The sequence below is a fragment of the Mirounga angustirostris genome, unplaced genomic scaffold, assembly GCF_029215605.1.
Source record: "Mirounga angustirostris isolate CCGP_5_RB_7025 unplaced genomic scaffold, mMirAng1.0.hap1 SCAF_3, whole genome shotgun sequence".
Taxonomy (NCBI): Eukaryota; Metazoa; Chordata; class Mammalia; order Carnivora; family Phocidae; genus Mirounga; species Mirounga angustirostris.
The window spans coordinates 64922838-64946973 of NW_026991711.1; the positions used below are offsets into that span (position 1 = coordinate 64922838).

Here is a 24136-nt window from a genome sequence, read left to right on the forward strand (position 1 = left end):
GTGTAAATGAGAGTCACCATCTTCCAACTCAGCTTTTTCCCATACGCAGGCTCTAGTGCTCATACCTAGGAAGGCAGTACCTGGGATGAAAAAGGCTCCCAACCCTAGAGATTTCCACAGTGGATGTGGTTGAGTACTAAATTAATGAAGATGCTCGGTCTAAATTCACAATTTGTAGTCAGACAACACTGAAACTTCTTTTAGTCAATTATATTCATTTCTGCTCAAGTAGTCCTTACCCCATGATACATTACCTTTGTAAACATCTCAGCTTGAAAATCATTTTCATTTTGTCTCTCCACCGCCAAGTATTTAGGTTCTATAACAGAATAGTTGTGCTTTTTAAGTTTTTGAATCCTACTGAAATCCCTTTTGAAAAGGTGACTATATTTCAGAAGTATATTTCATAGAGTATATTTTAATGTCAGATGTTTTGGATTTGCTATGGGATCACTGAAGTTATGCCTTTAGTTGAGAATAAGACATGACATGTAATGTGTCTCTGACTTTCTCTACCGAAACCTCTGACCACATCAAGTCATTTTTCAGATACATGGCTCATCAGGGAAAGACAATATGAAACTGAACAGTATGAAACTACTATTCTCCAGTGGTGGGTGGAGACATGTTCTATGGAGGTTGAAAGGGGGAACTGTACTTCAGGGGGAATTGGTCTAAGAATCAAGAGTTTGGGTGGATGTTAATCATTTATTTCCTTTACATAGTTTCATTTATTTTATAGTGATCAGTCCCTAAAACAAGTTGGTGTCACATGTTCCACATTTGGAGAAATGTATTTTTTAAAATAGACAGCTTATTGTAAGAAAATAAGACTTACTTTCTTACTTTCTCTCTTGAGAGAAGTTTCTAGGCAAAAGCTGTCCCCCATCATCCCCAGGGAAGCCAAGAAGAAGTCAGGTATTTTTCTGTAATTTTATTTGAAGGCAAGGTGCCTCAGCTGGCATCTGAGCTGCATTTCTATTTTTCTATAATTAGCAGAGTAACTAATTGACTATTAAAAATAGTCAAATAGAAAATATTCTGAAATCTTCTTCAGCAAGTGGTATTTTAGAATCTGAAAGATACTTTGCCAAATGCAGTAGATGTGGTTTTGAAGTTTTACATAAATTAAAATTTTGTAAATTAAATCACAAATGTCAATTTTCATGATTAGAATTGAAGTGTTACCTTAATTTTTAAATGATCTTTAATTAGCAGTGGTTACTAACTTAGCCACTCTGCTCATTAATTATTAATCTCTCACAACTCTATCTCTATTTTAGTTGTAAACAAATATTTTAATCTATCCAAAGTGATGTTGTCTAAAATAATACTTCCATAATCTTTTAGTAAAGCCAAGAGATCTTTATAATGGAAATTAAACCCTTTATTTTATCTGCTTTGTAATTTAGATGTCAAAACATTAGATTTATATAGTAATTACTTTGCTCAAAACCTTTAATGGGACCATCATTGCCTAGATTTGCCTAAATTTAATCAACTTCTTAATCCCACCACTTTCCTATAGACCCTCCTATTCAACCATACCTAGTGTTCTCATGTTCCCCCACTCCTCAATTTGCCATACACACTATTCTCTTTCTACAGCCAGAGACACTTTCCCAGATCTTCTCTGAACAAATCATTTTCTTTCTTATAGATCCATCTCAGCTTTTCTCTTGATAGTGACCGTTTCAGCTTCAGGTTGGATTCCCTCCCTTAATCTCACAAGGCAGCTATCATCTGGACCTCAGTCATGCTACCATGAAGTGCTTTTTGGCAATTTGTATTCATGTCATTAATAAAGCTACTCACTCTACAGATATTCACTGAGCCCCCACTATGTACCACATAGTGGTGTTAGGGCTGAGGGTAGAGGAGTGAGCAAGATCATTTATCTTCATGGACTTTGCAGTCTATCTGGAGAGATAATCATTAAATGACACCAGTTAAAAAAATCTTACAAATATCTATATATAATAACAATTATGAAGATGCAATGAAGTAATGCACAGGGTGCTAGATATGAAGGATCTTGTCTTAGAGAGATGGGGAATAACCCCAACCCTCGTCCCCTACTCTGATAAAGTGGTGTTAAACTGACAGTGACAGATTGGAGTTTGCCAGGTCAGAGGTCTGGGAAAGCTATTGAAGATAAAAGCAATGGCCTGGGCAAAGGTCTAGAGGCAGGAAAGAGCTAGTGATAGGAAGAAGTTGTAAACTCCCTGATGACATTTCCCATCCCTTAAATCTCTTTGTGTCCTACCACTATGCCCTTCTCTGTTCATAGTGGGTTCTTACTTGCCATTAACATAGTGATGTTGGTTACACTGGCATTTCTTGATCTGGGAATCAGGATATAATTTTCTATTCTAGTCATTTTTTTTAACCCTGGGAATAAAGAGATATGATAATTTTTTTAAAACCCACCCTTTCATCTCTTGACCAGCCACTATTCAGCACAGCAATGGAATTTCTTGAGAATCCAAGCCCAAATAATCACTTCATCATATGAAAGCCTAATTATGGTGTATAAATAGATTCCACTTAACAGTTTTAAGAGAAGAAAGTACACTATTTGCAAATGGTTACCAAATAGGACATATTTTCTTTATTCACCAAACTTTAGCAACAGTATTGGTTTAAAAGGAAGTGAGGAAAAATACTGAGATTCTTTTGGAGGTGCACAATATGTTCTCCCTGATAGTGATTGTGCTAGAAAGAGAGTCCATATTTATTTGTATTTTCTAAGGCCATCTATAGGAATAGGTAGTGTTCAGTTAAAAAAAAAAAAAAATGAAGTGCCAAAATACTACTACTATATGCTTACTGCTGTTACAATTTATTTATGCCATTATAATTTGTTCTTTGAAGTGATTACTTAAATACTTTTATATTGAGTGGCTCAGGAAAAGAAATTCTTCCCAGTTTTATAATCAGAGTTCTCACTCAGTCACTCATATTACACTGGACTTCTTGACATGTTTCTTAAACTCTTTGATAACTGCTCTGGGCAGTTAAATAAGAAACTTCCACAATCTCAAAGCAAGGCATCATTTTCTCTTGCCAGTTTCAATAAGGTTCACTCAGGTAAGAAATCTCTTCAGTTTCTTTGTGCCTTCTGAGAAAGAATTCCTAATTCATGTTGAAAACTTTAAATGGATCGCTTAGATGGTTTTACTCATGGAGAAGGAAGCCTTTGATGGATCCAAACAAGAGCTTTTTCTCAAGACATATGAGTTCAGGTGTCACAGCCAAGAGTGATAATGAATGGGCTGTGACGGTTTACAGGCTGATGAGTGCTTTAGGAAGCATAGGAAGGAGCAACAGTTTTACTCGCGGGTCAAAGAGGACTTCAAAGAGGAAGCAACATTAAGTTAATTTTTGGAAGATAAAGTTCATCAGGTGTACAAAGTAGATGAGGGCTGCCCCAAGCAAAGAGAACAGAGGCACAGAAATCTGAAAGAAGTGCTTTAAAAATTACAATTGTTTGGAAAGGCAGGAGTTCAGAGTACATGTGGGGTAGGGTAGAGTGGGGTAGAAGGTAAGGATGGGAAGGAGCCAGGTCATGAAGGACCTCATTCTTACAGAGGAATCTAAATGTGATCCCTCAGATAATGGGATTCACCAGTCAGGGGAATAATGCTCCTGCACACATTTTAGAAACATCACTTAGAGTCAGATTGACTGGAGGAGAACAAGACTGAAGGCATGGAAACTAACTAGAAGAATACTGTAATAGTCTATAATGGAGATGACAGGGACATGAATGAAATAGTGGAAGTGGCAGGAAAAGAATAGAAAATATTAGGAAGGTTTTTAAGAAGTAAACCATAATGTGGCAATTGATTAGATACAGAACATGGGGAAGAAGGAGAAGTCTAGAATGGCATTTTTATCCACTTTGTCTTTGATTGATTTTGCATCCCTGTTTCTTAAAATCCTCCATTAGCTTATTAACATGTATTGAGGGTCTATTATGTGCCAGGTGTCATACCAAACACGGAAGATACAAATTCTTTATTTAACAAATATTTCATGGGCACCTGCTCTATGTCAAGCACTGTTCTAGACTCTCAGAATTTAACAATGAAGGAAACTGACAAAATCTTTTGAGACAAGCAAAAAAAAAAAATACACAAACAAAATGGAGAAATAAATGTTTCTCTTTATTAACTTGACTGGCAGCAGGGGAGATGCCTTCTAAAGCAGCTGCTTTGAAGTAACTAAGCAGGGACAGAATTTTATATTGTTAGAAGGAGTCAATCTATGAAGAGGTAACAGAAATTCTGACAATAAAAACTAGAGCACAGTTTCAAGCATCTTGGCATTCAAACGTTAGCAAAACAGGATATTAGTGATGTATGTGGGCACATGCAAGAACAAAAGGACTCCAGGGCACCTGGGTGGCTCAGTTGGTTAAGCGACTGCCTTCGGCTCAGGTCATGATCCTGGAGTCCCGGGATCGAGTCCCGCATCGGGCTCCCTGCTGGGCAGGGAGTCTGCTTCTCCCTCTCCCACTCCCCGTTTGTGTTCCCGCTCTCGCTGTGTCTTTCTCTGTCAAATAAATAAATAAAATCTTAAAAAAAAAAAAAAAAAAAAGGACTCCAGCAATTTCCCTCAGAAAGGTGTAAGTGGTTATTTCTTAATAACGTGACCATAACATAAAGCCAGGTAGAAGGGAAAAGCCATCCATGAGACCAGGGAAATTCAAAAGAGTTTTATAAAATACAGACTTTCAAATTCTTGCTCTCGTGCAATTTACCTCTAGTGCATAAATATATGATAAAATAAGTCAGTACATTATATAGTTTGTTAGAATGTGATAAGTGTTACAGAGAGAAATATAAAGCAGGGAATGCAAATAGGAAACCTGTGTGTGTGTGTGTGTGTGTGTATTAAGTGGGCTGATCAGGGAACAACCCACTGAGACAGTGACAGATGCAAATAAGAAAGTGTGCCTATCTTCAAGAAGCTCAGTGTCAGGGTGCCTGGGTGGCTCAGTCATTAGGCGTCTGCCTTCAGCTCAGGTTGTGATCTCAGGGTCCTGGGATTGAGCCCCGCATCGGGCTCCCTGCTTGGCGGGAAGCCTGCTTCTCCCTCTCCCACTCCCCCTGCTTGTGTTCCCTCTCTCGCTATGTCTCTCTCTGTCAAATAAATAAATAAAATCTTTAAAAAAAAGAAGCTCAGTGTCCTGGACAAGTCAGACAAGTGCTGTACCATTGTAAGACCTTCTGTATTAGGGGAATGCATCCATTGGTATGGGAGCTCATGCACTGGGCACCTAACCCAGTTGGGATGTGGGGGGATGGTTAAGGAAAGCATCTCAGATGAGGTACCACCAACCTGAAAAGTTGAGCTAGAGTGAGTTGAGTAAGACAAAGGATATGAAAGATTTCAATCCAGGAAAAGGAAGCATCATATGCCAAGGAGTAAAGGTATGATGGTTTGGAACTTTCAGGGAACTTCCAGTAGCTTAGTATAATTGGAGAAAAGGGTATGTGTGGAGGAGTAACAGTGATGAGGAAGGAAGGACTGGACCATGGATGGAGTTGAACATCACAACAAGGCATCTGGATTTCAAATTGAAGGCAATACACACAGACCTGTGTGTATGTGTATGTATAATCACTGAAAGATTTTAAGGGTTGAAAGGATTTTAGGCAAACAAGTATTTGTTTTTAGATCAGGCTAATGGTTATGTTAAAGATGGATTAGAAGAAACTAGGGAGGAAAAGAATACTATGGAGTTAGAGAGACCAATTTAGAGGTCATCAGTAAATTCAGGCAAGAAATGAGGAATGTCTTAAGAAGTTAGAAGCAGTGGTAATAGGTAATAGGAGGCAAATCCAGGAGCTATTTAGATGATTTCTGTTGACAGCTCAGACTTTCAGGCCTAAACTCCATCTTCCCAACCTTCACCTCAGGTGCCCAAGGCTAGAAGCCCAGACAAACTCTTCCACCTCAAAACCACAGACTTGATGAATTGGTCTCCCTGTCTCTGATGTTACTCATGTAGCTGCTCAGGAACCACTGCCTCCTGTAGTTTATGGTATAAATCATTCCATTGAGCATGTACTGTGTGCAAGCATTGTGCAGAAGGATAGGTAAATGAGTAAAACGTAGTACTCACCCTCTGGAAGTTGAGTGGGAGGGCGAGACAGATGGGCGAGCTGATAACCTCCATAAAGTATATTATGGCAAGGGTATAAGACACTGACTAATGGAAAGTAGGTGCTCAGTAAATATTTGTGACTTCACAAAAAAAAAAAAAAGTGCTGTTAGGATATGAAGGAAAGATGCCAAACTCTGCTTGGGGAAGCTAGAGAAGGCTTCACAGAGAGAAAGACATTTGAACTTGGTCTTGAAGAATGACTATGTGGTTGCCAGGCAGTGTAGGATGGCATTCAATTAAGACATGCATAGTCAGCTATGAAATTATTTTTCTTTTTAGAAATCTAGTTTCAGTCCACAACTATACTCTGTTACCTAAATTCAGCCTTCTGATTAGTCAGGAAGGAAATGATTTCATTCTGAAGGCAGAGACATAAATAATCACAGAAAACCAAAAATATAAATGCTATTTATTCTGGTTCTTTTGTTAATATATAATTAACATTTAAAATAAAAATTCAGGGGGGAGCTAATTCTAATATTTGAAATGATTGAGGAAATAGATTGAGGAGAGTCTAGGGAAGGCCTATGTCTTCTTTAAGTATCTGATGAACAGGACTCTAAGAGTTCAACCAAGAATCCCAAGTTCCATTTCATTCCACATCAGCCATGTCTTTCCTAAATGAGTCAAAAGTATTAAAACAGGCACTAAATGTCAGTAGCCCTGAAAGGGTGCCATCTGAAGTAATGGAAATTCTTGCAGGCAACATGACCACAGGAATTGAGCCCAGGCTAACAAATGACATAAAAGAGTTGGGGATGACCAAGGCTTAAAGTTTCCACAGCCATAAGCTCCCACATAATTTCTTCTCTTTAGCTTCTTATCACACTTAAATTAGGGCACAAATTCCAAACCAACAGTACTTTTCTGAAAAAACAGTGAAAACCAGCCAGAGGCAAACATTTCATTTTGGTTAAAATTGAATGCAGTTCTAAATGCTTCTCTTTGACTGAACCAGTTATAGATTTGCATTTGCTAAAGATACAATGTGAGAATTGGGTTTGTAGTAAGAATGCTAGTAACTGGTTCTCCAGCTGCTGACATTTAGCCAGAGATAAACCATTGTGACCTCAGAGCTAAAGGACAGGTACATACTCTACACTCAAGGCCTCAGTAAGTATTTAGGTCTCCTACTTGCTTTGCCCTTTCCTAGATTATGTAGGGAATCAGAAAGAAATTTAAGATGTATTTCCAAAGAGGCCCCAACAAAGAACAATTAAGTATACTATCTATCTCCTTCCCAAATACTACCTAGTTTTGACTTTGTTTGCCACTGGCAGGAAGGGTGCCCAACTGGGACTGGAAGAGTTAGAGAACACTCTGGAAGGTGTAGAGCTTACCCTGGCCTTGGAGGGGTGGAAAAGGAGTTGGGAGGGGGTTGGAGGGGAAAAGAAGGCATTCCAACTGGTATGGAAATGGCGACAGGACAGGATAGGCACGGGTCAAAGATGAGAATGGCCCTGAACAGAAAGGAGATGGTTATGTTCAAGAGGAGAGTGCCTTGGAGTGCAGGAGTATAAGTAGTATAAATATAAGTAGGAATGGAGCCAAAATCTGAAGCTGCACAAGGAATTAAGACTTAATGTAGCAGACAATAGGAGCCATTGTAGGTTCTTCAACAGGGCCTCAACATGGTAAATTATGCATGTGTTTGGAAGATTGATCTGGCAGCACAGTAGAGAATAAACGAGACATGGAAGAAAGCAGTTTGCAGATTGTAGCAGTTTTTGAAATTATTGTAGTTATTCAATTCCAGTTGATCATGTGGTAACAATGAGAATGGGGAGGAAAAGGAAATTAGTTTATTACCTCTCATTATCCAGATATCACTCCTTGAAAACATTGGTGGGGGGGGGGATTGGAGAAAATTGGTGTTTCATTAGGAATCTCAGAATAATTAAAAAAGTTTATCCTCTGAACATTTGGGAATACAACACGATTTTCCAGTGTTCCATAACCTGCATCATTTAAAAATGTCTGGCTTTTCATTCCTGTCAGTGGAAGCCTAGACAGGGAGCATAGAAGCCAATACGTGTGGAATGCAGACTTTCCAAGTCAGAGAAGAGGGAAATGAGGTAGCTGGCGTTTCTGTGACAGAGAGCTACGTCTTGCAGAATTTGCTCTTACCTGGGGCTGGACTCCCAGTGCTGTCTCAGATGGCACTTGTAGGACATGAATAGAACAGGTAAACCCTGCTAAGCAATATCTAAATTTTCTACAGGTTTACATTTCTTTTGACATAGCCATAGGATTTTAAGCCCATTGTATGGTTATATTTTTTAAAGAGTTTCTTAACATCTTTTCTTCCTATGGCTCTGTCCTTACTCATTGGATAAACACCAAGTTAGAAGAACAAATTTCCACATTTCATTCTTATTTTTATGCATCTCATCTTTTTTTTATCCATGAACATATCCTATATTATAGCAGCATGAGAATCATCACCATATTTTAAAATAACTTAATTTCTATAATGCTCAATAATCTATTTCCTTTTAAGCATAGTATTAAACTATCAACAGTGAAAGGCTTGTGCCATTTATGGTGAAGAATCAAGAGAAGGCCATTTTAGCATGCCTACTACAAAATTGTCGTTGATTACCAAAATTCAACTTCCATTGCTGGCTTCATTTATTTATTTAAATAAATAAATGATAAATATTATTTTTTAAGATTTATTTATTTATTTATTTATGGGAGAGAGAGAGAGAGAGAATGAGAACAAGCAGGGGGAGCAGCAGGCAGAGGGAGTAGCAGACTCCCCACTGAGCAAGGAGCCCGATGGGGACTCCATCCCAGGGCCCTGGGATCCTGACCTGAGCCAAAGGCAGACGCTCAACTGACTGAGCCACTCAGGTGTCCCTGATAGAAATTTTTTTAGTATATGTGCTGCCGAAGCAAGCACTGATAGAAATTTTTTAAAATAAGATTTTCTAACTGAAATTAAGGAACACTGATGACCTATATTTTGATAACACCCTTAATATAATTTCTTTCCTTTTTCCACAAACAGTTGAGTGTCTCTTCTGTTCAACAACATGCTTATTGTTGGTGATGCCAGCTTCAAAGGAAGAGGTGACGTCCCTCTTGTACAGGGCTGAATCTCAGCACTTGATCTCATTTCCTCCCATTTTCTCTGGGGTCCTTCAAGGATTAATTAATTAAATCCTTCATTCAGGCATTAAACAAACATTTCTGAGACTCTATACACAGCCCTCTGCTAGGTTTGGAGTGTGCCACCCATTGGGAGAAAACTGTGTTGGAGGAGGTCATCGAGAGGAGGATGTGACCTTTGGTTGCCTGAGAGTTGGACCCAGGTAATCAGAGGACCCCAGCGTCTTCACCTGTCCTTGGGGTGTGCATTCCACCTGCCTTCCCCGCACTAGATGCTGCCTCAGGGACACAGCCTTAAGATAGTAAGGTATTGTTGAGACCATCTGGACGGTACATGACTGAACCCAGCTAAGGCCTCTGTATAAACTTCCAGCAGGCAGATGTGGAGATCTACTCATCTTGCAGCCTCCAGGACAAGACTCCTATGTTCCCTTACTTACTTCTTATTGCTTATGAAAGCTGCTACCTACCAGTCTGGAATGGTCTGCCTCTTTCTTTGGTCTTTCCTTGACCTCCCTGCATGGGGGCCAGTTTGTAAACCAATAAGTTATCTGCTTTCTGGTCCATCTTCTGCCCCTCCATCTCAGCAGACTTCTCCTCAGCCCATCACTCAACCAGCCTCCCCCACCCCCCACCCCGCCCCATATGAGACATAAACGTCTATGCAGCCCTCCTTGGACATCTGCTTCTACTTTGCAGTCCTTGTTCCATGACACCGTGTTCTCCTGTTCCTTTTTTTGCATTTCAGACAATTCCATCTTAGCCTTTTTGGTGAATTCCTCTTCTTTCTTAAGTGGTGTTTTTGTTGTTGTTGTGTTGTTTTGTTTTTAAACCCAAAGTTTAGTCCTCAGCCTTTTCTCTGCTGGATTTGTACCTAATCCCTAAGGATCTCATTCATGCCTTCAGCCCTGAATTCCCCTGAACTCCAGACCCATATTTCTAGCTGTCTTCTCAGAACAGAGACATTAAAATGGGGATCTCCAAATTCTTAAGGTCTAACCATGCAAATCTCCTTCCCACACTCTTATTTCTTATCATCCATTGGGTTACACAGGCCTGCCTCCTTCTGTAGCTTGTACAGTTCTTATCACCTTGCTCTTCAGCAAGTTCCCACCAAGATAATCTTTGAAAGCAGATCTCACTGAACATCTCTTTCTGTGACAGACAGAGCTAATAATCCCAACCACATGGAGTTTTCATGAAGATTAAATGAAATTATATATAACATTTTATATAGTTCCTGGCCCATAGCTGATACTCAGCAAATGTTTGTTTCTTCTTTTTCTTTTTTCCTTTCCTTCTCCTCCTCTCCTCATCACACTGTGAGCAACCTGAGGATAGGGTCTACACCTATGTAATTATTTAGTGAATCATAGAACCTGTATAACAAGGACCTAAAAAATAGACCCTCTAAATCTGTGTTTAAAAATCTTTGAGGCTAGGGTACCTGGGTGGTACATCTGCCTTCAGCTCAGGTCATAATCCCAGGATCCTGGGATCAAATCCCACATGGGGTTCCCCGCTCAGTGGGGAGTCTGCTTCTCCCTCTGCCCCTCCTCCCCCACTCGTGCTTGCTTGCTCTCTCTCTGACACACAAACATAAATAAATAAAATCTTAAAATAAAAATCTTTGAGGCTGCCAATCTTTTAGCCTTTTGTATTCCTACTTTCAGAAGTACAAAGAAGTACAAATTTAGGATAAATTCTATACAGTTGTTGCAGTAAATATACATTAAGGTTTTTATGTAGGGTGTGTTTTCACATGTATTGGGAACAGACTAACCTCTATTAGTGCATTTAGAACACAATGTGCGGCCCACATTTCTAACATTCACCAGAGTTCTCAATCTGCCCATTGTGCAAGCCAAAGTATTTCTTATCCTTAATTTTAATGGAGTCTTATATTTTCATCAATTTGCATTACTTCAGATGCCAAGGTATAAATTATTTTTGGTAAAATATCATTTTCCTGTGCGGGGAAAAAAGCACTGAGCACTAAGAGCATAGTTCCCTCATGAGCAATTATTTGTTGTATTTTAGTATTCACTATGACAATGTGGACAAGTGTGGCTGAATTGTGACCTCATGCTGAGAAAAAATAATGATTCTAGATACCTGCAGCTCCTAAGCAGATATTTTCTGATTCTGCAGAGATCTGTCTATTCAGTGTTTTCCTAATTTAATTGTGTGGTGTGTAGTGGTTAATTATGTTCATCTTCTTTGAGCAAACAGGTGTACTAGCTTAAGAAGCCAGGTTGTAAGCTGGTGAGTCACAGAGCTTCCTTTGACAAAGAGAAAGTAGGTCCAAAAGAGAATTAGCGACAGTTGGGGGCACACACAGTCAATAGCAAGGGCATGGAGTGAAGTGTTTAATAGCTCTCTAGCCTCAAAAGAAGCTAAAAGGAATAGATCCAAAGCCTTGGGTAGCTTACAGGTCAGAAGAGCTGAAACACTGAGAAAGGCTACCCTGAGCTTTATGCAGTTAAATGATTTGGAAAAGCCATTTAAACTTAGACCTTTTTTCTTGTTTTCACTTGTTTTATGAGGTATTGTGTAGCTTATAAAAAAAAAACATGTAGAAGTAAATTGTATTTGGTTTTGTTACTCTAAATTCAGTATTGAAATATTAATGTGCATGAGGAAAATTTAATTCTGTTTTTCTTAGATTAGCACTTGTTTATTTGTGGACCCTTGATTGAAGGTATCTTATATGCTAGGCCTAGGGCTGTGAGGATAAACTGCAGCTTTGCCTGCAAGGAGCTCCACGTATCATGTGTGAGAGGAGACACATGAACCAACACAGTGATGAGTGCTGTGTATTCCAACAAGGGGAGGTATAAAACCTATAAGGGATGCCTGACCCCTCCTGGGAGGGTCACAGAAGACCCCTGGAGGAACTGACATCTAAGTGAAAAGGTAAAGGATATCTATATCTATCTATCTATCTATCAATCTATCTGACTGACTGACATCAGGGATAGGGAGAGGAATTGGTGTTTCCAGACGTAAGGAGCAGCATGTGCAATGATCTAGGGAAGAGAGAGAAAAGAAAGAGAGAGACAGAGAGATTGATCAATTGAGATTGATTGAAATTGCAAGTCCTTCCTTCCTTCCATATTCAGGTGGGTGGAACACGTGGGCAGGACTGAGTGGGAGGACCCAGAAGAAGGCTGGGATAGTAAGAGATAAGGAACGGAAGGACCATGCCTGAAGGCCTTATAACCAGTAGAGAAAATTTATCTTTATTCTGAGTTTAATGGAAAGTCACTTAAGAATGGTAAATGATGGATTAGATTTGCATTTTCTTAAGAGTACTTTGGCTGCAGACTGTAGAATGGATTGAAGGGGAATGAGAGTGGAAGTTGGAAGACCCAGTGGGGAAAAGTAGCCTGAAAGAAAACATGGAATTAAGGGAGAAGTGGCTGAATTCTAGAACCTATAGGCCTGATGGTCAGGATTTTGTGACTGAGTGCCAGTGAGGCAGTAGGAAGAGTCAGTAGGTAGAGACAAGAGATGGGACAGGTTGGGGGGCATTGGCAGGAAGATGAGGAATTTAGTTTTAGATTGCTGAGTTTAGGTCAGGGGAAAGTTGGATTATAGGTTGGCTGAGAGTCATCAGCAAGAAAATGGAAACGAATTCCATGTGAGTAGGTATAAGTACATAGAATGAAAAGAAAAAAGACCAATGGCAAATATCTGGGGGACACTGATATTTAAAAGAAGAGTCAAAAAAGAAAAAAAGATGCAGAGAAAGGTATTGGAAAACAGTGGCCAGAGGAATACCTGGGGAAAAAGGGGTTATAAAGCAAGAGGATGAGAGAGTTTTGAGGGGGGATGTTCAACAGTGTGTCTCATGCTGCAGGGAATTCAGACAATGGAGCAACTGAGACATGTCTGCTGGATTTAACAACAAAAAAGTTGGTGACTGTCAAAGAGCACAACAATTTCAGTCAAAGGTGTATGTGTATGCAAAAAACAGAGTGTGGTAGATTGAGGAGTGAATAAAGCCAAGAAAGGGGAGGCAACTCTTTCATAAAGTCTAGATGGCAAGAGGAGGAGAGAGAGTGAGAGCTAAGATCCCCATTGCTGCCTTGGACAACTTGCATTAACTCACTCAAGTGCCTTCCTAAGGACCAGCTTTTATCGACTGGATAATTTCCCTCCACAACTGCTCTGCCTCTTCATGGCAAACTTGGTCTCCCCCTACCTCCTGAGTTATGCTCCCAAGGTCTCATCATTTTTCCTACCTGCTCTCTCCTTCCCAAGTTAAATTAGGACAAGGAGGCCCATCCAGAGAATAACAGTGTATTATAAGGAAATGAGCACTTTTTAAAAATACTACTCTTCATAGATGATGACATTCTTTGGTTAAGCTATTGTGTCAAATCTGAGATACTGAATGTGGCATTAATGTAGGAAGAAAGAGTGTTATTAAGATCATATTTTAGTTATATTTTAGAACAGAAGTAGTACTAAGAGTAAGACAAAGCCATTCCGTCACCAAAGCAAACCTGATCATTCTAAATTTTTTTTATCTTGAGATAGTGAGCTCTGTCACAAATGATTGGAGCGTGCATACTGATTTCATAAGTCAATTTTTTCCATCAGTGCTTTCTCATGTCAGTGTAATTGTAAATCAAATCCTATGGAGAAGCTTTTTGTAGATTGGGGCATAAATGTCCCCTTGGACCTTAGTTCTGCTGGGATTACAAGTCAGGACAGTTGTAAGTAGCCCAGGGTGTAGGAGAACAAGCTAGCAGATGTTGCTGATTCTGAGCACAAGGTAGACAAGTCCCTAAGTGAGAGGGCTGTTTGTCCCTGGGAAAAGTTGAAGAAGCCAGTGGAATCCATGGAGGAGAGGAAACTTTGCAGTTAATGAAGGATAGCATCAGAAGGAAGGGGGAGAGAGGATGTGGTAGAACACATTATTCTCACAAATTGGAGGGAACCCAAACCAGAAGGCAGCAAAATCTCTAAAGGGGAAAAGGAATTCAGGCAGAACTGTGGATTTCATTCAGCCTTGTAAACATAAATTGTCTGCATGGTCACTGAAGCAAAGAGTACAAATAAGCTTGAAATACTTTGATATTTATATGGAATGACTGATTGAGAGCTGCAATAGTACAGACAGAAAGAAAAGTTTAAAGTTCCAAAAATGCCAGGTTTATTGAACCGAATAGGATCCTTTTTCCTGTTCCACAATTTATTGGGTTCTTTGGCTTATTCCTACTTTCCTCGTGTCCTCATGAACATTTTCTTGGCATATGGTATGCCCTGCTTTATCAAACTATTTCTCAATTCAAAAAGTCAGTGATCCAAGCAGTGGTTACATATCTTTCAGTCTGACTTCTTTCCGCTCACTTTTCTAAGCAAGAGAATATTTGTTACAGTTTCCATGATGAAATAGAACATTGGAAAGATCCTTAGAAGCTCTCCAATTCAAGTAGTTTCCATCAAGTTTTTAGATGGTGCCCATGAAATCACTGTGGATCAGTTTTGCTCACAGGTTTAAGGGCTCTAAAGCTGTTCTTCTGGGAGTATAGGGAATTTGTTTCTGCGTGGTTGGTCTGTCTTTCACTCCCTCCTTCATTCTTTTTTTTTTTTTTTTTAAAGATTTTATTTATTTATTTGACAGAGAGAGAGGCAGGGAGAGAGGGAACACAAGCAAGGGGAGCAGCAGAGGGAGAAGCAGGCTTCCTGCTGAGCAGGGAGCCCGATGCGGGGCTAGATCCCAGGACCCTGAGATCATGACCTGAGCCGAAGACAGACGCTTAACAACTGAGCCACCCAGGTGCCCCTCCCTCATTCATTCTACAAATGTTACTAAGCCATCCTATGTGCCAAGAACTGGGGAAAAAAATAAAATTTTAAGATTTGCAAAGTACTTTCAAATATATTATTATTCCAACTTTAAAATAAATGTGTGAAGCATATGATCATGTCATTCCCCTGCTTATGAACGCTCAGCAGCAATCCCCAGCTATAGGATAATGCCTGAATGTGTCATTAGGTTTAAGCCCTGGCTGTCTGGGACCGTCTCCCACCAGCCCCTGGAAGAGCCATAACTAGCAATTTTGTTGTCCCAGGGTCATCAGTAGAAGTTTACTCTCACATCCTCAGAGATGGAGGTGTATGGGGTAAGATGGAAAGGAGGAGTGACCTCCTCACATAAACTCTTTGTCCTTGATCTTGGATTTCAGGTTCCCTGTCTCCACTGTAAAAGTGCCCCAGAGGGTATCTAGCTACAGGTTCTGAGGTGCTGTTCAGACACCAGGACACCAAGAATTAAGATGTCACACCAGGAATGGAAGGCTGAGACATTTTGAAAGGTGGTCTTTTGGTGGTCTGTCTTCATGCCTGTGTTTATGTGCTAATGATGTGGAACACTATACAGTTCCCCAGACTTGCTAATAAGCCCTCTCAGACCTCCATGCCTTTGGACTTGGTGTTGTTACTGGAATGCTTTCTTCAGCACCCACACATATAGCAAACAGCTGGCTTAAGCATCCTCCACTTGGGAACAGACTTCCTTTTGACTTCCATTAGAGCTAGTTTTATAGCTAGTAAATGCTAATAGCAGTTTGTTCCCACTTCTAGTCATTTAGCTGAGGCTGGGTTGGCATTACACCAAAGTGTGCATTTATTTCTATTAAGTGAAAATAATCACCAAAACATTTGAAATTGGATAGCAAAAGCAAATGGTTAATATTATTTTTAATTTGCCAACCAGTTGTTTTCATACATACATCCTTTGTGTGAGTAAGCAGGGCACATAGACCACATCAGTAGATGGAAGACAGAGCAAGAAGTCAATTCAATGTGTAAGAAATCTTTTTTTTTTTTTTTCTGTTCTCCCCGCCGCCCCACATAAATCTATGAAAGCTTTGTTTGGTTTATAGGTTTATGTTGGCTGACTCTGAGTGATTGAAATAATAGAGGTTCAATAACCATTTTTACTCTGTAATCTTGAGATGATCATCCTTTGGGTTATAATTTAATTTGGGGGAAGAAGGGCACAAAAAAGTTGCTCTTTGCAACTCAAATAGCATCTTCTCAGAAAAATCTCCCTTTCTACCCCTGTCTAAACTTTCAGTCACATTTAATTCTTTCTGTCTCCTTTTCCTATTTTATTTTTTCTCCTATTCACTTAAATTATCAAACCTACTATCTATTTTACTTATTTATCTTGTTATTGTCTGTCCTTCACTACAATGTAAACTTCTTGAAAGATTTTTGTGCTTTGTTTACTCTTGGATCCCAAGAGCAAAAAACAATGCCTGGTATATATAATGGGTGCTCAATAAATGTTTGTTTAATGAATGAACACCTTGTCTTTTCATCAGAAATGAATCTGCTGCAAGAAGGGGTTCCCTGTGCATCTTGCATATATGTCCCCATGCTCCCAGGCTGTCCACGGGGCTGAGATGTCTTTGTGTCCACACTCCAGAAACAGGCCCTTGCTCAGTATGCACAGGTTCAGCCTCAGGCAGGTCAGTGACAAAGGGGCTGTGTGGAACCGGGGTCCATAGGTAAAAGAGCAATAACTTATGCTCTTTTCTCCATTTCAGTAAGTACATGTTTATACTGGTCTGGGGTGTACTATAAAGTTTAAACCCTTGGTTATTTATTTATTCCTCAACCTGCCTTTGTGAGTAAACATTTTCCCAATTTCTATTAAAAGTGACTATTTCTGAATGAAAGGAAGAGAGGAGTAAAGCATAATAATGAGGTTGTAGAACTTAAAGCCTGATTTCTTTTTAGTTGAAGCCCTGATTCTGCCACTCACTTTGTGACCTTTCTCAGTTTCCTTATCTGTAAAATGGGAATAATAATGGTACCTACCTTGTGGAGTGCTATGAGTGAATACATAAAGCACTTAAAAGATTGTCTGACACACAATGACTCTCTAAGTGTTGGCAATTAATACTGTTTATTATTATTCCTGCTTGAATAATGGTCTTGAGCTAAACGAATTTACTTTTATTACTAGTGGTAAATATGTTTAGATACTTTTAATGTTATTGCAACTGATATTATAGTAAATGAATTTGGCATTTTATTAACCAGTATTCCCTCTGGACTGGAATTTATGCATGTAGACCACAAAAATGATGTTTATAATGATATGTCTGGGTCACTGGGAGATCTTGAATTATCTTCTGAATTATCAGGGTTACTACAGCTCTGGGGTTGAGTGAATTTTATTATAAAAACAAACTAGAAGCTACTTTTGTTAAATGTAGTAATCTAGAAGTAGCAATGTGCAAAAATGCGTCAATAAGTTTATATTCTTGAATGCAAGGGATAAGTAGTACAAAGACTACTCCAAATATAAGGAAATAAAGACAGTTTGGAGACCAACAATATGCTGTGCAGCCAAGCAGCTCATACTGGGAGTCCAGAAGTGCTTGTTAATTGGGCCAACACTGGATGATTTGGGCAAATATACAGAGGCCTCAGTGTTGCTTGACACATCCCAATCTGACTTTCCTAAATCATTCGTTTGATTGTAACCCCAAATCCCTCCAGCATATTTATGATGCTTCATAAATCAAACGGTGCTCACCAGCAGTCTTGGTTCTTGATCTGTCTCTCCACCATTATGGCTCTCATTATGACACATTACACTGTCTCTAACATGCACAGTCCTTGGGAAGGGGATAGGCTGAAATAAGTAAATACTGCTGTTGAGGGAAACAGCTGTGTGAGTTCTTCCCTTCATGGGTCTTCACTGAGGTCATGGGAGACTCAGATAGGGGTTAGGTAAAAGCAGAACAGTAGAGGTTGAATAAAGAAGAATGGAAGAGGGATTAAATTCATGGAGGCAAGGAAGAGTAGATGGTAAGCAGAAAAAAATGGGAAAATTTGAACCTTCGGGGCCAAAAGTTCTAAATGATGTTTGCTTCATGTTTGCATATACAATATTAGTTACCACGTAATAAGCAATGTAGTATTAGATAGTTTACATACAATTTCTACTTAATCCTCTACAACCTATAAGGAAATAACTATTCTCTTTAGGTTACTAAAATCTGGAGGCTCAGAGAGGTTGCCTGTGGTCACAGAGGTAATATTTAGAGCTTAGGGATTTGAACAAAGGTCTGTCTGAATCCACACCCTGTGTCCTCTGGCACGTAGACTTAGTTAAATAGGGCAGGCAGGTAATTGAGGAGAAACTATTCAAAAATGTCAACCATTCACAAGAGGCTAGAATCATGAGGGATAAGCCATATAGTGCATAAAAAATGATAGCTTTTTTGGGAATGGAATTTTTAAAGGAGCAAAATTTTAAATGCTTTAATGCTTTAACTTTGCTCCAATATTAGAGTTTTATTGGAATATTAGTCACACATCATGTTGAAAATGCTGGAAAAAGAGTTACCATGGACTGAAAACGATTGAAAGAGTGTATCAAGGGCCAAATGGGGACAAGTAAGGAGAGGAGAGGAGGGGGAATGGGAGGTAGGTGTGTGTGTGTGTGTGTGTGTGTGTGTGTGTGTGTGTGTGTGTGTAAGAGACGGAGAGACGGAGGGAGGGAAGAAGGGAGGTGAGTGTGTGGTGGAGGAGGAGAGGAAGAGAGTTGCATGCTAACACTAATTCTAAGCTAAGACCGTTTCCATGGCTAGAAGATGAACAGATATGATATTTGTAGCAGGGAGAACAACTCTCCACCCACTCCCATACTCCACCCAGGTTGGATCTGAATAGGGCTTTTTGTCCATCTCTAGCCTATCTTCCACAAAACAGCTAGAGTAATATTTCTTAAACATAAATTCAATTATTTAATGGCTCTGCTTAAAATCCTCTGTGGATTCCCACTGCACTCAGAATAAAACCCAAACTCTTATTATAACCTACCAATCCCTACATAATCCGTCCCTGCACACCTCTAACTCCGTTCTCTGCACCACAACACTCTGACTTCTCTACTCCCATAAGCTGAGCTTTCTTGCCCAGGCCTTTGTACATGCTACTCCTTTTGAGAGAATATTCTTCCCAACACACTTCAAAAAGGCCCTCCCCAACCACCCTATCTTAGGTGACTTTGCCTTGTTGTCTATCGTTTCACCATTTTATTCTCTTCATAGTGCTAATGGTAAGTGTAATTATGCATCTTGTTTGTTCATTTGTTTTGTGTCTTTTTCACTAGATTGTAAGCTTTATGAGGGCAGGAACCATATCTGCTTGCTATGTCTAGTGACAAGGGACTTAGGTCTCCTTACAGTGTTCAGGGTGGAGAAGACCCTACTTCAGAATGGATCTTATCAGAGATAAGAAAAGCAGTCAGTGCTTGCAGTGGTTTGATGAGGTCTTCATATAATCAGATGTGACTAGGGGAGGGGGTCAGTGAGCTCTTTTGCAATAAAAAGGAGTATTACTAGTAATTGTCTCTTTAAAAAGGTGTGTAGGCACAGTTTTGGAGTAGAAGGATGAACATGGGGGAACTACTGTACTCTGCTTGCCATTGAAGGCAGGGTTAAATTGAGGTAAATGGACTTTGAAAATTGAGGTGTGGTCTCTAAACATTGAACACTGTTGTTCAATGGGAGGGCTATATGTGTGTGGAAGAAAGTGTATGTGTGTGAGTTTCTGCGTGTATGAGTCTGTGTACACGAACACAGACACATGTGGGATTTAAGAGCTGCCCACTGGATAACCAGAAGAAAGAGAAGCACGATTGTTCTCTCACAGATGGAGAGATTCTGAAGAGAGCTGGCCTAGGAGACTCTGAGCTTCCCCCACAGCCTCCCCTCCAGTACCCACCCACACTCACCCCCTCCACACACACCCTTTGAGCATTCTATCCTGAGTAACTCAGGCTCTGGGAAATGCGGTACTGAAGACTTGGGTCTGTATGTTGTATCAACTGGGATGGATCCTAGAGGACTTTCGAAAGCAGAGTGAGACCTGGCATTGACTTGAAGTGGCAGCCTCCAACAGGGAAAGGCAGACTTCAGGCAGAGTCAATTCTAGAAACTGGCAGTTCTCCCTGAAAATGTTTCTTTTTTTTTTTTCCCCCAAGATTTTATTTATTTATTTATTTATTTGAGAGAGACCATGAGTAGCAGGGGGAGAGCAGAAGGGGGAGGGAGAGGGAGGAGTGGAAAGAATCTCAAGTAGACTCCATGCTGAGCATGGAGCCCAACACTGGGCTCGATCTCACGACCTTGAGATCATGACCTGAGCTGAAGCCAAGAGTCAGAGGCTTAACCGACTGAGCCACCCAGGCGCCCCAAGAATGATTCATTTTTTAGTCGTGCTACTGTTTTGTTTGGATTGTGAGAATAGTCTGGTATACTAATACAGTGTAAAATATTTTCTCTCATTTTATAAATCCCTCAGTTAGCCCCCAGTCCTCATCCGTTATTTGCACATGGTCTTATGAAAGTGGTATTATGGGGAAGAAGGGATGCGACCTTCCTCATGTCCTTATTATACTGAGCCCAGTATGATAGCAGCAGTTTTCCACTGAGAAGGGGGCCTGAAGTTCAGACCTTTGCAGGAAAGTGAGTAGTTTTGGGGTGGGGGTGCTGTGAGCTGTGCATGGATGGGGAACTTAGCTTGGAGAAACAGCAGTTGCTTAGGCAGTGGATGAGAGGTAAGACCTCTTATCTCCACAAATACACTAGAGCAATATATGTGACCCTTCCTTTGCCACCATGTGTCCCACTGATCACGAGCATCACCCAGCGTCCTTGTTACAAATACCAGTTCTCTGGCTCCACTCCTCACGTCTGGGCTGTGGCCTGGGAACCAGGATATTTTCCAAACATCCAAGTGAATCTTCTGATCAGGGAAGTGTGGAACTCAGTGCCCCAAGGCTAGGGGACTCTTGCAGGGGTGGAGGGAGGCTAACATTGGGGTCACTCATTATTGACCCTGCTTCAGAGAGGATGTGTAGAAAAAGAGTGGTGGAAAAGCCTTCCTAGGAGAGAAGACTGTACCACCTCACTGAAAACAGTAAGAGAAGAACCAGGCTTTCAATGGGCTCTACTTCTTTATTTATAAACCAGTCTTCCAACCTTTCTGAACTTCTTAGACAACACCAATTCATCTCAAATTGTATAATCTGCTATCCTGGCAAAACTGACAAGTCCTAATTTTCATTCGTGAATGTTGGTTCTAATTACTTTACTTAACCTGGAGAGCAAGAACCATTGCAGCAGTGGGGGTGGGCAGGGGTAGGCCTGCAGATTTTTTTAAAAAGCAGTTTTACTTTCAGAAGGATAGAGTATAAAGTTACCCCTTAGAACAGATCATACTGAGATTGTCCTATTGTATGGCAAACTTGCTCCTTTATTATTATTTTTTAAATCACTGTATCCATATCCTTTCTTCCCCAATAACCAAAGTAGCACAAAATTAATCAAAAAACAAAAGTGATAACACAAGTGCCTCTGTAATCCTGTAGCTTTCACACAACTTTTAATTGGGAGTGTGTGAAAATATATATATACATTAGTACACACACATACACACACATATTGAGAGACTGCTGATAATGATCTAAAATAGTGGAGTTCTTCTAGTCCAACATTTACACTACATATAACACTGCAACATACTGCCATGCTTTAAATGGCAGCAGAGGCAAATTTTTCACTAATTACACATTTTAGGACAGCAACTCTGTGTAGGTCTTACAGTGTCTGGGGACATTTTTGATATAAATAGGTCAATGTGGTCTGATTTAAGTGAAGCTTATGGATTTAAAAAAAAAAAAAGGAAAGAAACCTTCAGATCCTCATTACCAGTCCTCATCATCTCTCTTAGCATTTTAGAATGACAAATATATACCTTGTAAAAATGGTCGATTCTTTATCCCATGTGAGTTACTAGAGGGTATCGCCTGCACAATCAATCCAAAGCATGTACTGAAGCTCCACTATTTAAGACTAGAAAATGTTTTGAACAAGAAATGATCCAGTTGCCATGGGAAGACAGAGCATGTTGATGCAGTGGGCTCTGTAGGCTGACGAAGTTCAGTGTTTATGCTGTGGGCCATTTGTTTTTAAAATTAAATTAAAATTCTTACTCTGAAGAAGCTGTAGTTTATTTGCTTTGTTTTGTTTTTAGGGGGAGCTTGATTTCTTCCATATTCCAAGTCTGTGCTCACATGTATGCCTCATTTCATGGACAAAGCCCCCAAGTTCAGTGCTTGGGTGACCACAGTATCGTGGCTCCCAGGATCACTAAGCTCCCAGCAGCGATGTAACTTGAATGTCTACAATTTTTAATAAAAACCCACATCCTGGAATTCTAATGCAAAGTATTATGTTAACATAGAACAACTAATTATCAGAGACCTGTAACATTCATGGAGCATATAACAACATATATATTAGCAATTCAGTCACTTAGGTTTTGCAACCTAATGTGAGTGAGCAAACATCTGACATCTGGGAGCCTTAACAGAATTCTGCACTAAAATTATAAGACTATGAAACTGAATAAAGGAACATGCTTAACATGACTGCTAGGAGTTATTACTGCAGAAAACAGAACTAAGTGACTATTTTCCATATGCTTCATTTCCACTAATGGAAAGTATAAATATAAAATAAAAACTTCTTGCTGTCTCTTAGGGCGTGTCGCTTAGTAACAGCAATTATCACAAAGAATTCCACAACAGTAGGGGTATTATGACTATAACGTAGATAGAAAAAAAAACCCAAGAGGCAAAAATACATTACAGTCTGCATCATAACACGTATTTGTCTTGCTATTAAAAGTTAAACTCTTCCAAAACTTCTCCATGATGACTTAATTCATCAATTAATATGATTTTCATTTGTTAAAGTGAAAATAAAACATTTAGCATATTTTGCCTCCAGTTTTAGGAATGTTATACATTAAATCTAAATTGACTTTTTTTTTTAATTTGGTATTTCCACTTTATCTTTTAAATATGGAGAATATCTTCTGAGTAGCTCAGACTTAATTTTGCCAGTTTCTGCTAGCTCAGTTGGTTTCACGGTTTTGAAAGAGAAATGAAGTACAAGAGTCCATATCCAGCACCCACTGTGAGGCAACCTCAGATAAGTTCTGCCTCAGGTGTCCCACAGAGTGAAATGAACTGATCCACCTTGAAGAGGTCCGCTCCAATTTGTCAGGTGGTTTGTGTGAAATTCTGCCCCTCGAGGTTTGCACACATTTCTCTGAGTCAGCATCAACTCCTACATTCACAAATGAAAAGCATCATGAATGGAACAAGAAATGAGGGGTGAAGGAGGAGAAACAGGTCTAATTGGTTGCAAAAGAAAGGGGTTATTTCTTTCATGAAGCAGCTGGTTCATGTGACACTTCCTGCAAGGGAAAACCTAGGCTGCTGCAGCATTCAGGAATTCTTCCATCTTCTTCATGAGGAAAGGTTTGAGAAAGTGGACCTTTGAGAGGAAATACTACAGACTTCCAAATTGGTGAAAGAACTTCCAGCATCACTTGGATACTCCGGGTAGGAGGAACTGGAGGAGATGATATTTTTGAGCCTCTGGAGGGCAATTATTAAAAGCAGAAGCAGAAATGCTAAAAGGCTGAGGAATATGGACACATAGATGTAGACATTTGACAGGTGGCCTGAGGAAGGGTCCACTGATGTGGACAGGGATGTGGGAAATAGCTCAAGGAAAGTTCCATTCTCCACGTTACCCGAAAATACAGATGAAGAGTCAGGTTCAGACATCTTTATGGAGGGTCAAAGAATGCACAAGTATGTTAAAAGTCAGTTTCACACAGGGGTTAAAAAGGACAGAATCAGCATTTTTTTTTTTTTTTTATGATAGCATCAGCAAAGATTGTAGGCAGTTAAATCAGCACAACAAAACTTCTTGGTTTTCAAAGGCAGCA

At 39.8% G+C, this 24136-nt stretch overlaps 1 protein-coding gene and 1 long non-coding RNA gene across 2 annotated transcripts in view; one reads left to right on the forward strand and one right to left on the reverse strand.

The window, feature by feature from the left end:
* Nucleotides 1-24136, forward strand: part of LOC135363843 (uncharacterized) — a 101028-nt gene that overhangs the window by 72156 nt on the left and 4736 nt on the right. The window lies entirely within an intron of this gene.
* Nucleotides 23345-23972, reverse strand: SERTM1 (serine rich and transmembrane domain containing 1). The gene has a single exon (XM_045867526.2). The coding sequence runs from the start codon at nt 23970-23972 to the stop codon at nt 23649-23651; it is 324 nt and encodes a 107-aa protein (XP_045723482.1). The 3' UTR covers nt 23345-23648.